The 12,958-nt window shown below is 40.0% G+C and overlaps 2 protein-coding genes across 2 annotated transcripts; one reads left to right on the forward strand and one right to left on the reverse strand.

Moving 5' to 3' along the window:
- Nucleotides 1-642: 642 nt before the first annotated feature.
- On the forward strand, nt 643-1,733 carry LOC108650307 (uncharacterized). Its single transcript, XM_030391172.2, has 2 exons — nt 643-1,200; nt 1,252-1,733. Exons 1-2 carry the CDS (start codon nt 1,116-1,118, stop codon nt 1,503-1,505), a joined length of 339 nt encoding a protein of 112 aa, XP_030247032.1. The 5' UTR covers nt 643-1,115; the 3' UTR covers nt 1,506-1,733.
- A 3,323-nt stretch (nt 1,734-5,056) lies between these two features.
- Nucleotides 5,057-7,093, reverse strand: LOC108652336 (uncharacterized). The gene is made up of 3 exons (XM_018102502.3): nt 6,174-7,093; nt 5,864-6,059; nt 5,057-5,799 (listed from the first exon to the last, which is right to left on the reverse strand). Exons 1-3 carry the CDS (start codon nt 6,955-6,957, stop codon nt 5,307-5,309), a joined length of 1,473 nt encoding a protein of 490 aa, XP_017957991.1. The 5' UTR covers nt 6,958-7,093; the 3' UTR covers nt 5,057-5,306.
- Between the last annotated feature and the right edge of the window lie 5,865 nt (nt 7,094-12,958).

The raw sequence follows: 12,958 nt of genomic DNA on the forward strand, positions 1-12,958 counted from the left end.
TATTCAAAAAATACCAGCCATTAGCAAATGCAAGCAGTGTAGTCTTTAAATAGGTTGAATTATATAGAAATACTAAGAAACCAAGCAGTGCATTGTCATTTACCCCACAGCAGGGAGAAATAGATACATATAGAAATACTGAAGTAATCTAATACGAACGTTATCTTGGAAAAGCAGTGTACAACAAGCAGTGTATGTTGAGACACAAGCAAGCAGTGTTAGTTACAGTACAATCGAAACTGTTATACGTATGACTTGGCACAGTTTAACTTAAATTTGTACTTTAAGCATTCAAAAGTTTTTGTATATTTAAGAAATTATTTCATATACATGATATGAGTGAGCATTGAGTACCATGAGTATAAATCACGCCTAGAATATAAGTCTATATATCATCGCTCAAATAGTCTTATTGATAAAGAGTTGAATAATAATAGTGGAAGGCTAAGACAAATGTTTGTCATTTATACCTATGAAAGACACTTAATTATAAATCAACGTCAGATGCATTGCACAAATGCTCGCCCAGTTTGTAGGTGGTCCGAATCTCTGACCTCAGCTGGTGCCACACACACACACACATGTTCCCTTGTGCGCTGCCTATCAGCAATTGATATTGATACGTTCTTTGTTTACAACTCGAGTTGACAATCTCCCCTCAGACAAGAGTACATTTACACTTAGTTATGTATAAGCAATTGATTCATTCAAGCCTAACCGCAAGTTGATAAGCCAGACAAACTAAATAGCACTCAGCCAGGTGAGGAGCACTGACTGAGACAGACAGACACACAGAGAGAGAGAGAGAGATAGCGAGAGGGAATAAAGAGAGCATAAGTGGAAGACTATCAAAGAGCAATACGATTCGAGTTGCCTCGACTTGAAGCACTCGAATATCGCACAGTTCGAGCTGAGATTTCTCTGTTTCAAGACGTTGCTTGATAATACGAGTGCCCTAACTATATATATATATATTTATGTTCATGTATATATAGAGACGCGTGCAGCATCTAGTATATCAAACAAATCAAAAGCTTCTATTCCGTTGTTCTTGTTGCTGCAGTTCCGCTCAGTTGTAGCGCCTTGTTTATAAATTCTGAATTGAAATCAAAATTATGAAATCAACAAAAACATTGCACAAGTTGCCGTCGCTGCTGCTGCTGCTGCTATTGCTGCTCGTCTCTGTTTGGAGTCATCCGAGTGAGTAGAAATAGCTGACTATAGGCAATACATCAAATATCAAATTTATAGTGCCGGATGCCGCTGTGCCCGGGAGTGGAGAGGCCCAGCAGTCCCTGATTCTCATTCAGAACAATCTGAGTCCCGAGCATGCAAAAAACTATGAAATATCTGTGCCCAAGGCCCCGCAGCCGGGCGAGCCCTGTCTGACCATCAGCTGGAAGACCAATCCGGATGGATCTGGACCAGATGAGCCCAAAATTTATCTAGTCAATGGGTACTTCAAGATATTGACACCGTCAGAAGCGGCAAATCTCCGACAATAATGGGGTCGTGTAATCACTAAGAACTATTTGATATAAGCACATATTCATGCCGGATTATTAAGGCTGCCAAGACCTACATAATATAATATTAACCCACATTAACAGCAGCCGCATTACACTATATACATATATGCTCAGCTCATTATCAGGCGATCATTTAAATTATTGAAGATTTACCTAAATCTCTTGGATTTCCTAAGTTATTATAAAAGTTCATTAGACAAACAAGTTTTCTAAAAAAAGGAATATTAATCAAATTATTTCTTTACTATCGATAATTTTTAGAACCCAACAAATTATTTTTAGCTGTGATTATATATCTTTTTCTGCTTCTAAAATTGTAAGTTTTCCATTTTATGCTAAAACTATTCATTTCATTATTAAAATTAAATGTATTTATAAGATGCACTTCCAATACACTTATTTCTATCATAAGAACATAATAAACTAATGAGTAAAATGGATATGAAATAATTTAAAAAATATGCCAGTATTTTATTAATTAAAGCCCATTAATTAAATTGTAAATATTTGTGTACATCTAAAACTTACCAATCCCGAACTATTGTTCTGTGGATGAACTGTTATTTGAAATCTGCACAGAAAAGTTTGACATTATTTTAAGCATAAAACTACACACAACGCCTTCAGTTAGAATCTTAATTTGTGAGCTGAATAATTCATTCGGCCCATCCGCCCGTGTTTGCAAGTGGAAATTGAGTTAATCCAACAAAAGTTGTTCGTGGAACAGGCACCTCAAGGCAAATGTGTGCCTCGTGTGTCCAGTCACAATTGTCCCACTGGAGCAACATTAAAGATTCTATTCCGAGTAGTCCATTTGTTTGCCAGAAGTTTTCGGAGAATTAGGCAATGCCAACTGCCGCAGCCGAATCATTCGTCACCAAGATAATGCGAGAGCTCACGCATCGTCGCTCATCGTGCTCAAAAGTCGAATTAGGCGGTCATCCGTTTTACCGTCCAGACTTATTTTTGGAGAGGCCTTAGCTCGGTTTGAAGTTATCCATTCCTAAGTGGAGGGAATACTTTGAAAATTGATTCAAGCGAATGCCGACGTACATTGAATCGATTGGGGAATTATTTGGAAACACAACAACTGCACTTTGATTTGTATTTTACTATGTATTTATAGGTATAGCTTCCCAAAGGAATACATCGACATTGCTATGCATTTCAAATCAGAGTTTAAATATTATATTATCGTTGAGGCTGGGAAGTTGTTGTTGGCCAAGTTGGAGCTGGTGCCACATAAATCTCGAATGCAACTGCTACAACCTCATAATATACTGTGTAGAACAATTAATATACAATGCGAATAATTTGTAGGTCGATTCGCAAAGCGAATTCAATCTGCTGGCTGTATTATTTCGCGAGCTATGCGAAACTCACTCGCCTCGAGCAATAAAGTTTTAATTGACAAAGTTGTATAAAGTTCTAGCGCACTATTGAACGAGCCAGCCAAATTGCTGTATCATACGAAAGTTACGTATACGCCGTGTGTGGCTAAAGTAAAGGCAGAAGCAGAGGCTGGGGCGGCGGCAGATTACATAAATGTTTCTAATAGTTTAAGGCTAATTTGCTGTTTTGTAATTCAGTTTTAATTTGGCGGCGCATCGTCTGAGCACATACATATATTCAGCAGAACTTGGCTTTGACTAGACTTTCGTTGGGCAGGATTACGTGTGTGACACTTGAGTGTATTCACCGCAAGGATACTGTCGAAAAAGCCAGAGTCCTTGGCTTCACATTCTTCATTTAATTGCCACTGCTGCTGCACAGGAAATTCGCAGAAAAATAGTAGCGAATGGAGTGCCGTTCATTTCCTGTTTCCCACTTTCCACTTCCCGTTTTCCATTTTCCATATTTCACTTTTCGTTTTTATTTTCGTTTTAATTAAGCAACTTTAGGCATTTGTTTTCATTTGCGAACTTTTGCTCAGCTCAGCAGCAGCAACTTTTCCACCCAGCGCCAAAACATACCGAAATATTTGGCTCGAAAATGGGAAAGGGTTGACTTTTGCGGGAAAACAACAAGAACTACGTATTATTGCAGCGTTATAAATCCATAATACCTGCAGGCATTGTCCGGCCAAAGTTTTTACCCTCGTGGAAGTATTAAATGTTAAATTCTTTCATCTTTTCGTAAATATAAAATATTTTTAAAATCGTGCAATAAAAAATAAACAAAAAATATACGTATCTGTCAATGTATGTATATGTATGTATTTGTACATGTATATTTGTAGGTGTTTACCTTTAAACTACATTTTAAAAATTGAATAAAGACTTTTCAGTAAGGTATACATTTAAGTTTTCTTTTTGATACCTATTGAACTTAATTTATTATTTAATTTTTTTTTTTACTATAGGAATTGGAAGTAAAGTATTATATTAACATACATATTGCGCATGTTAAGTAGTTATCAAAGATAGTGAAGGGTGACTGCTGAGTGCTTGTTATCAATTAAATTTGAATTAATTAAGTTAAATTAATGTTACTCTTGTTCAAGCTTGAACAATTTATTGATGGCCACCTCCTGAAGTGGACTACGGTCGAGCAACGAGAGTTATTTACGACCATCCTTAATATACAAAACCATGGCAATAGATTAAGAGCCAATGATAGGAGTTATAAATAAAATAAGTTGCTCTGCGCGGCAATATATTGTGACTAAAACACGCTATAGCTCCCTATTATATATTTTATTCCTTCATCTGTCAAGCTCTCTCGTTCTGAAGCGCTTTAACTGGAGGAATTAAATTCTATAATCATATATACTAATTAATTGAAAACTTGACAATTTTCCCAGTACAGCATCCATCCATTATATTGTCCTCGCTTTCGTAGAATATTGTCTGGAAATAATGGCTGCCTCTTACATAATTTAACAAATTCAAATTCAAGTATTCGGTAGACGCTGTTTAATACATATTTCACAAAACACTTTGTCAAAATCTCAGTCTCCCTCTCTCTATCCTCCTTGAAACATCCAATTTCACTTAATTGAAATCTGCGCTCTGCTCTTTCTCCATTTTTCCGTTAGATTCCGACTAATTTATTATTTATGCGGCGTAAATACTTGGAGCAGCTCAATTTGATTGCTGCTACCTCAACAGACAAGGTTTTTGTTGCATTTCCGAGTTTTATTAATATTTTCCAGTAACTGTATATGCGCGGCTATTGCGTGGCGTGTCCACATATGGGTGTGTGTGTGTGTGTGTGTCCCATGCATCTGTGTGGCATGATAAATATGCAGTTCGAAAATGTTTTCAGAATGTTTTGCCGGCATGTTGTGCGGGGGATTTATTGCATTGCGACTTGCATTACATTGCCAATTTACAAAGGCTGCCACCCACCCGCGGCACGAACCTTGCTTGCCACATGCATCTGCAACATTTGTTGCGGCGCAGTCGGCAAATTTTTGCTGCAACTGCGACTGCGACTGCGACTGTGGCTGCGTTCTGGCTGCCAGGTTATTGTTAGAGCCACCAATTTGTAACTGTCAGAGGAGGACGAGGAATTCGAAGAACATATTTTTGCTTTTTGCTGAGCGAATATATCGAAACATTTTATTGGACACAACAAAGCCTAGCTCAAAGCTGCGCTAAGGACTGCACTGAAACTGCCCTAGAGAGAGAGAGAAAGAGAGAGATTTGAGTGCAGCCCCAAGTGCAAGCTCTCGAGCTGACTTGTCGCTTGACTTAACAAACAACAACAATTTTTCTGAAGAGTACATACTCGAATATATGTATGTATATGTATGTATACAGCCGGTGTGCCGAATCACAAAATGTCACCTTCCTCGACCTTGAATGTTTCGTTCTCGAGGTCAATGAAGTCGGTCACGGTCTTGGGATCCTCATTCTCCTCCTCGAGCAGGCAGTAGATGTTGTTCGACTCCTGCTTGATGATCTCGGTGCCCAGCTGCTTCCAGAATGGACGACAGCGATTCTTCCACTGGCGCAGGTTGTAGAAGGCGCAGTACCTCGAGCCGGACGCCTTCAGCATGGCCATGTAGAGCGGAGTGATCTCGTCCGCCAGCAGCTTGCCCATCAGGAAGACGGCCGTCTTCTTGCTGTGGGTGTCGTTGAAGTCGATGTAGATCTTCTTGGCTTGATTGTAGCACTTCTTGGCGATGCCCGTCTTGGAGGTGTCCCGGGCAAAGAGCTTGCCCAGGTTGAGAAGAATCTCGGCCTCGTGGTCCTTGTGATCGTACAGACGCGACAATCGCAGCGCCTTCTTGAAGCTGGATATAGCCTTGTCTATGTGATCGAAACTATGCGCCAGAGTAAATGCATTGTGAGTAAAGTATATTTCATCCCATGCGCACTTGTACTCACTTCTCGGCGCATTGCCCCAGATAGAGATAGAACTTAATGTTCAGCTTGACAAACTTGTACTCGGTGCAAGCCGTCAGCTCAGGTCGGATCTGCTCGAGGCACTGCTGCGCGGCATGATACTTATTGCCCTCCATCAGAAAGAAGGCGCGGTCCAGGAAAGTGTCACAGAATATGTCCAAGTTCTTTTGTCGTCCGACTGTGGGTCGGAATAGTTACATATTATTATATATACTGATGGGGAATGGGATGCCCGAGTCAGTCTATGTACATATATAGCAGACATATTCATGTATATTTCTTTGCGACTTACTCTCTGCTATGAGCACGGTAGCGCGGCGGGCCATGTCCACGGCCTCTTCGGGTCGCTGGCGAGCCGTCTGGCGGCCATGAATGAGCAATTGACGAGCCAGTTGCTGGGCCACCAGGGCATGGAGTATTGGACTGGCAGAGCCCTTCTCTGGCTCCGATAGCCACATGTGTCCGCGGACCAGCTGCAGTGTGGCGTTCAGATAGGTAATGGCGTTCGCTCGCTGGCCAGTGCGCTCTAGGAACACGGCATAGGTGTGATAGATGCGAGCAATCATCTCGGCTGCATCGCGCTCCTGGCCCTCGATGTTGTGGCACAGCGAGACGATGTGCTCCATGACAGCGTTCAAGGCGTATTCGTACTTCAAGCGGTATGGCTCTAGCAGCAAGAGGGTCTCGTAGAACAGAGTGAAGCACTCCTTGAGACCCTTCAGCTTGCGCTTGACCACTGCCAGCTCGGCCTGCTTCATCTTCTCGATCATCTCGATCAGCAGTGGGCGATCGTCAATGATCCGGGCGCGAATGCTCATGGATTCGAACAACGCCGCCTCCTTCTCGGCCAGGCAGCGCACGAACTCCGGCATCATCTTGCAGCCTTCGTGGCGCAGCTCCGCCTGCAGCGCCTCATAGATCGGACCACGATTTCGGCGTGCCTCGATAAAAGATAACGGTACAATACTCGCCTTTATCAGATCCCTATCGAAGGTGATATCGCGAAAGGTGCGGTAGGGCAGCTTGGCCCTGACCGCGCGCTCGATGCGCTGGATCTCTTGCTGACGGCGCGACATGTTTCCGAATTACTATTTCGATTCGACTTGTACACAGAAAAATATAAATATGTCATAGATGTGATTTATTGACATTAAATGTTTAAATGTTGAATAAGCAGTGTAATGTCACACGATTGAGTGATATTGAGTCTTTTTACAGTGATGAGTTAAGAATTAATTTAAGCAGACGAGTAAAAAGCATTGAGTGGATTCCCATCTTTGAGAGGTCTGGTATCGATGAGTTACTTCGATCAAGTGTCATTGTTGTTGGGTCTATACGAAGGATATGCACGAGTAGCGACTTATGAAATGAGAAGCGACATGAAGGATAATTACTGGGCACGCATAGAAACTTCTATTTATTAATAATAATAAATGATTATAGCAATCGAGCTTTTATATTTCTATGATTTTAAGTATCATTTGTCATTTTAAGATATGCTAGCAAAGAAATTTTATTCATATATTTATTTGTATCATATAAAATCTATTTAATCTTTTGCCAGTTTGTATTATTATTTTTTAAATGTCGAATCCATGCCATTTCAGATTACTATTTAAATAATACATTTAATCATGTATTAAATTTGTTACTAATTTATAAAATAATAACAAATAATATTAAATTAAATCGATATTTCTGCTTTTTTTTTATATATATTTATTTTATATTCATATATATATTCAAACTCATATATGATTTATAGAGTATGTTTATTGTGTATTTTTAATATTTTCATTTTAGTTCAAAATTGCAATTTTGCGATTTTTAAAGTACATATGGTGAGGAAGAAGTCATCAAAGAAACTCTGCGGTCACTTGGCAAATTCACGTGGCAATCAGCGCCAAACATACGTTTTTTCTATACCTGTGCTCACCTGCATTCCAGTGCATTCATTGCTTTTGCAATGCCTTGAGACGCATCACGATGGTGATTCAATCGTGTTGTGAATTGTCAGCTGCTCCTCTTATTTCGGATTTGTCAACATGAGTTGCTATGACGGCGTAGAGAGGAGAGACGATGACAGAGATGGAGCACTCATGTGGAGACGCAGGTGCACTTCAGGTGATGCAGGCATCTATTTTCTTGAAAGCTCAACTATCAAGCATATATAATTTGATTAGGGGATTAGGGATATTCAACTATACAAATATTGCAAGTTTTATTATCATAAAACTCACTTAGATTTTGAACATAGAAAATCTAATATCGACTGGCAGGCCATTGTATAGCCAATTAAAATATACTCTTTTGAAAAATAATACGTTGACAACAATAATCAATAAACTAAAGTATTGTGCATAGGCAGAATGGAACTCAATTCAATAGACAAAGTTCATCATTCAGTTTATCTATTTGACTAGACGCCATAAAAGATGCAATCTCATGTCCTTAGTTGGCCACTATAGACAAGTGTAAGCTACCTTCGAAACAGAGGGATTATTATTTATAGCCATTTATTCCCACTCAGGTGCAGACTATATGTATGTCTCTACTAGCTTTAGAGATCTAACATATTTATTAAAAAATTGTATTCTTTCGTTTCTTGCATTGTTTCTGCTTTGTTTGGCCTTCACGTGCAGAAACATCTGTTTCTGTGAGACACTCTCTTATGGCAAAGTGTAAGTTCATAAGTGAACTGAAAGCAGCCCCGAGTGCTGCTAAGAACGAAAAACGAAACAAAGCTCAAAAAACAACAAACAGCAAACAGAAAACAGCAAGCGGCATGTGGCACAAATAACAGAAGCATTACGTTGTTGCCCCAAACCAAAGGCAGAACTTCAATTCAATAACTTTTGGCTGCCAGGATGTTTTGTTGTACGGACTTTGGCTGCTCGCCGAGAAACGTGCTTTGATTTTCGTGGCTGCCTACCGAGCAGGGGGCGTGGCAGGCAGATGTGCCCTGTGTCTGTTACAGTTGCACTTGCTAGTATTGGCAGTGTCGGCATCGGCATCGGCATCGGCATCGGCGTAGATTCGATTTTGGCTCGTTTATTCCAGCGGCGCTATGAATGAAATTAAATGCAGCGCCGCAACAGGCGCCTGCCCCATATTCAACCTCAACCTCAACCCCGTCCCATGACCCGGGCACAACTGACGAGGGCAACGACGCTGCTCGGTCGCTTGTTGCAACTTTGGCTTCGCCCAGCAGCAGCTTGTTTCTGATCTCGACTTTTGGCATCCGGCTGCTTCCAGCGGAGCGCCAGCGCCTCAGCGCCATTGCCTCTGCCTGTGGCTGAGCAGCACAAACTTTGTCCAAGTTGTGTGGGCGTCTCTCAGCCTCCAAAGCGCACCGAACAGAAAGCAGAGCCAGACCTAGAGGCCGAGAAGGAGAGAAAGAGAGAGGGGGAGGGGGAGAGCGAAAAGGCTGAGCTGGGCGTTTGCCTAAATTTATGGCTTGCCGACGGCAGAGAGGCAGCGGCTGAGGCAGATGCAGAGGCAGCGACAGCGACAGCGACAACGGCAACAGAAGCAGCCTTGTGACAATGTACATTGCAACGAAAATTTGTGGCTTGCTCAAATTAAGTTGCATAATTTTTTGGAAAATGCAGCGTTTTCGTTCCTTCTTGTTAAAGTATGTTAATAAATCAAATATGGCAACTAAGAACGTTCGCGACTCATTGGCTGCTCCAAGCTATCGAAAGTCCAAGTGGAAGAAGCAGAGCGTGCAGAGTGTAAGAAAACCAGAAATATCCATCAAAATGGTTGAGTGCCTTGAGGATATATGTTTGTGGTTTTGGGAATTCGCATAAGCAACTTTCTCTGTATTTTAAATGGTATTTAGTGTGTCCGATCTGTAGGTTTTTCCATTTAGTAATGTACACACAAGTATTTAGATGTAGACCCTAGTAGGTCTTTTCGGTTTAAGTTTTATTTCATGAATGATTCTTAGTTCTCTAACAATGGTTAAATACAGCTCAGATCGCGTAGCTGCTATAGGTAACACTTTTTATACTCATTCACGAAAGTGAAATGAGTATATTGGTTTTGTGCAATGTCAAATCGGAAAACGCAGTTTCCGATATGCCAGAAATCATATTAGTTGAAGAGCTAGAAAATTTGGAATGTAGAGCCGCATCGACCAATCAAGATCACGTGCTATGGCGGATATATCTACGCCCATTGGGGGCGTGGCAAATCAGGTACAACTGTATCTCCTAGAGTTTTAAAGCTAGTACTTTTAAATTTTGCACGTCAGCTAATGTTCTGGTTCTATAAAGATTGATGAAAAACCATATGTCTACGCCTTTTAGGGGCGTGACAAATCGAACCTGAAGATATAGTGATTTTTCAAATTCTGCTATATTTTGGTGGATATATGTCCAACCACAGGGGGCGTGGAAAACCGAAAAAGTTTATATCTCCTAATGTATAAAAGCTAGAAGCTTCAAATTTGGCATATCAAAAAATACCCTATAATTTTGAGCGTAAGCATCCAAATCTTGCAGCTAGGTTACCGTTAACTTTGCTCATGAGTTGGCCAAAAGTGAAGTGTCTACGCCCAGTGGAGCCGTGGTAAATCGAATTTATCGAATCAGTAACGCCCGACTGCAACGTTTTAACTTTTTTTTTTTTTTTTTTTTTTTTAAGAACTAAAAACCTTTTGCTTCTTTTTTTTTTGCTTTTTATACCCTGAACCCATTGAAAATGGGAAATCAGGGTATAATGGTTTTGTTAAAATGTATGTAACAGGCAGAAGGAGGCGTGGCAGACCCCACAAAGTATATATATTCTTGATCAGGGCGACGAGCTGAGTCGATTTAGCCCTGTCCGTCTGTCTGTCCGTCCGTCCGTCCGTCCGTCCGTCCGTCCGTCCGTCCGTCTGTCCGTATGTTTGAACGCGTCGATTTCAGAAGATATAAGAGCTAGAGACTTCAACTTTTTTTTAAAATGTCCGTATATATCACGCGGATATCGAGTTTATCACTAAAAAACGATAACTCATTCCGATACTTTTTTATCGATAAAAAACCTTATCGAAGATCAGTTAAAAAATTATATCTCCTACATCTTTCAAGCTACAGTCTCCAAATTTAAAATGTATATTAAGACGCATGTCATACAATTTCGGTTTTTGTTAAAATTTACCCCCCACCCCTAAATCCACCCCCTCACCCTCATCTTTGTAAAAGTCGTATATCAAATACTAGAGACTTGTGATTCGGTATACACATACATTTTAACATTATGATTACGTTCTGAAAGTTTCATTACGATCGTACGTCTAGAAATTAAATTATTCAACAAATAAGTTCTCATAATATTGCCAACACTGCAGCGCAACCCAAGCGAAATCGCCTGTATATGTGAGTGTGTGTGGGTGCTAATTATTATTGAAATATCAGTTGCTTGTAGGGTTCAGGGGATCTCGTAGTCGAGCAGTCTCGACTAGAGCTTTCTTACTTGTTGTAAATGTTTTCATATATTTCAACCAACTAGCGAAAAAGCAGCTATTAAATGAGAACTCAGCTTGAGAAGCGATTTTTAAGAGATGATAAAGGAAGAAAAAACCAGGAGAGAGTGAGGAATAAAAAGATAAATATGTATAAGCAGACAGGAAAGAGAGTAATTGTTAAACAGAAAAGAAACACAAATATAATGAAAAGAAAATCTCTCGATAGGGAGTTTATGTGTGTGTGTGTGAGAGAGAGAGAGAGGGAGAGAGAGATAGAGGCATGCACAGAGAGAGAGAGAGAGAGAGAGAGAAGGAAAGAAAAAAGGAAATAGGCACAGCGAGGGAGGGAGGCGTACAAATAAAGTGAGTAGGCATAAAGTGAAAAAAAAAAACAAGGGAAGCCGATATTAAGGAGGAATGAAAGAAAGAGAGAAAAAATGGGTGAACAAGATAAAATACAATATAAAGACAAAAAGAGATTTACACGGACAGTGATAGATGTAGAGAGAGAAAGAGAGGGAGAGATAAATAGAAAGGAACAAAAAGAAATGTATGTGGGTATGAGGAGTCAGGGAGGGACAAGGTAACAAAATGGGAAAAGATAGAGAGGGAGAGATCAGAGCAGCAAAGCAAAAGTGGATAAGATGAAAGAAATCAGCAATTGATTTTTTTTAATACATATTTACAGAATTTGTACCATAAACAAACATGTATTTAAATGATAAATGAATTATTAAAAATTCTATAAGTATGAAAATTAAATAATTTTATTTCCCTAAGAAACATTTTAATTTAATTGTGGATTTTGCTAGCAGCTTTTAATATATTAGAATTAGAATTAATATATTAGAATTTAAATGTGAATATTTAAGAAATGGATACTTATACAATACACATATAGACATACCAAAGTTCAAACCAAAGGATTATAGCATTTCCTTGCTGTGCTCTTATTAAAAACTTTTGTTTCCTTAAATGAACGCAGCATTTCAATTTAGTGAACATGGTTATTATTCTTTTGGAATGTCTTATAAATTGTTTGTGTATGGGACACACACACACATATACCCATTTGAGCATCTGCCACACGGACTTGAATTTCATTAACACGATTCGGTGGGAGCAGCTTAGCAGCTTAGAAGTGATGGCCATACATCAAGGATGAAGGATGAGGACTCTTATGAATGTAGATGTGTATGCACAGCATGCAGCAATGTGCAACACGCTCGAATGTTTGCCTGTGTGTGTAGGTGTGTGTGTGTGTGTGTGTGAGTGCAAATAAATATATGGCACGCATAGTAACGTTAACTGATGTCGCTGTCAGGTCTATGATGGGCGTTTGTTGCCGGTGCCAGGGGGGCCAGGGGAGGTGGGCCACTGCCAACACGGTTGTGGTTTCCAAAAATGGCAACACGGCCATTTTGCTGCCTGCGAAATTGGATCGGAAATTTATGCGCGTGCATATTTCGCAGTGGCAGAGCCATTAGCGCTGTCACACAGTATTATTAACACTTACAATTTCAATGTGCAACGGCTCACTTGTATTTGCATCGATTCATATACTGTGCTCATACATTGGAGTGTTGCTTTGATTGTGAATAATTGCTGATTATGATTTATCC

This window comes from Drosophila navojoa, chromosome 4 (genome assembly GCF_054131105.1).
Source record: "Drosophila navojoa isolate 15081-1374.11 chromosome 4, UAZ_NAV_1.0, whole genome shotgun sequence".
Classification (NCBI taxonomy): Eukaryota; Metazoa; Arthropoda; class Insecta; order Diptera; family Drosophilidae; genus Drosophila; species Drosophila navojoa.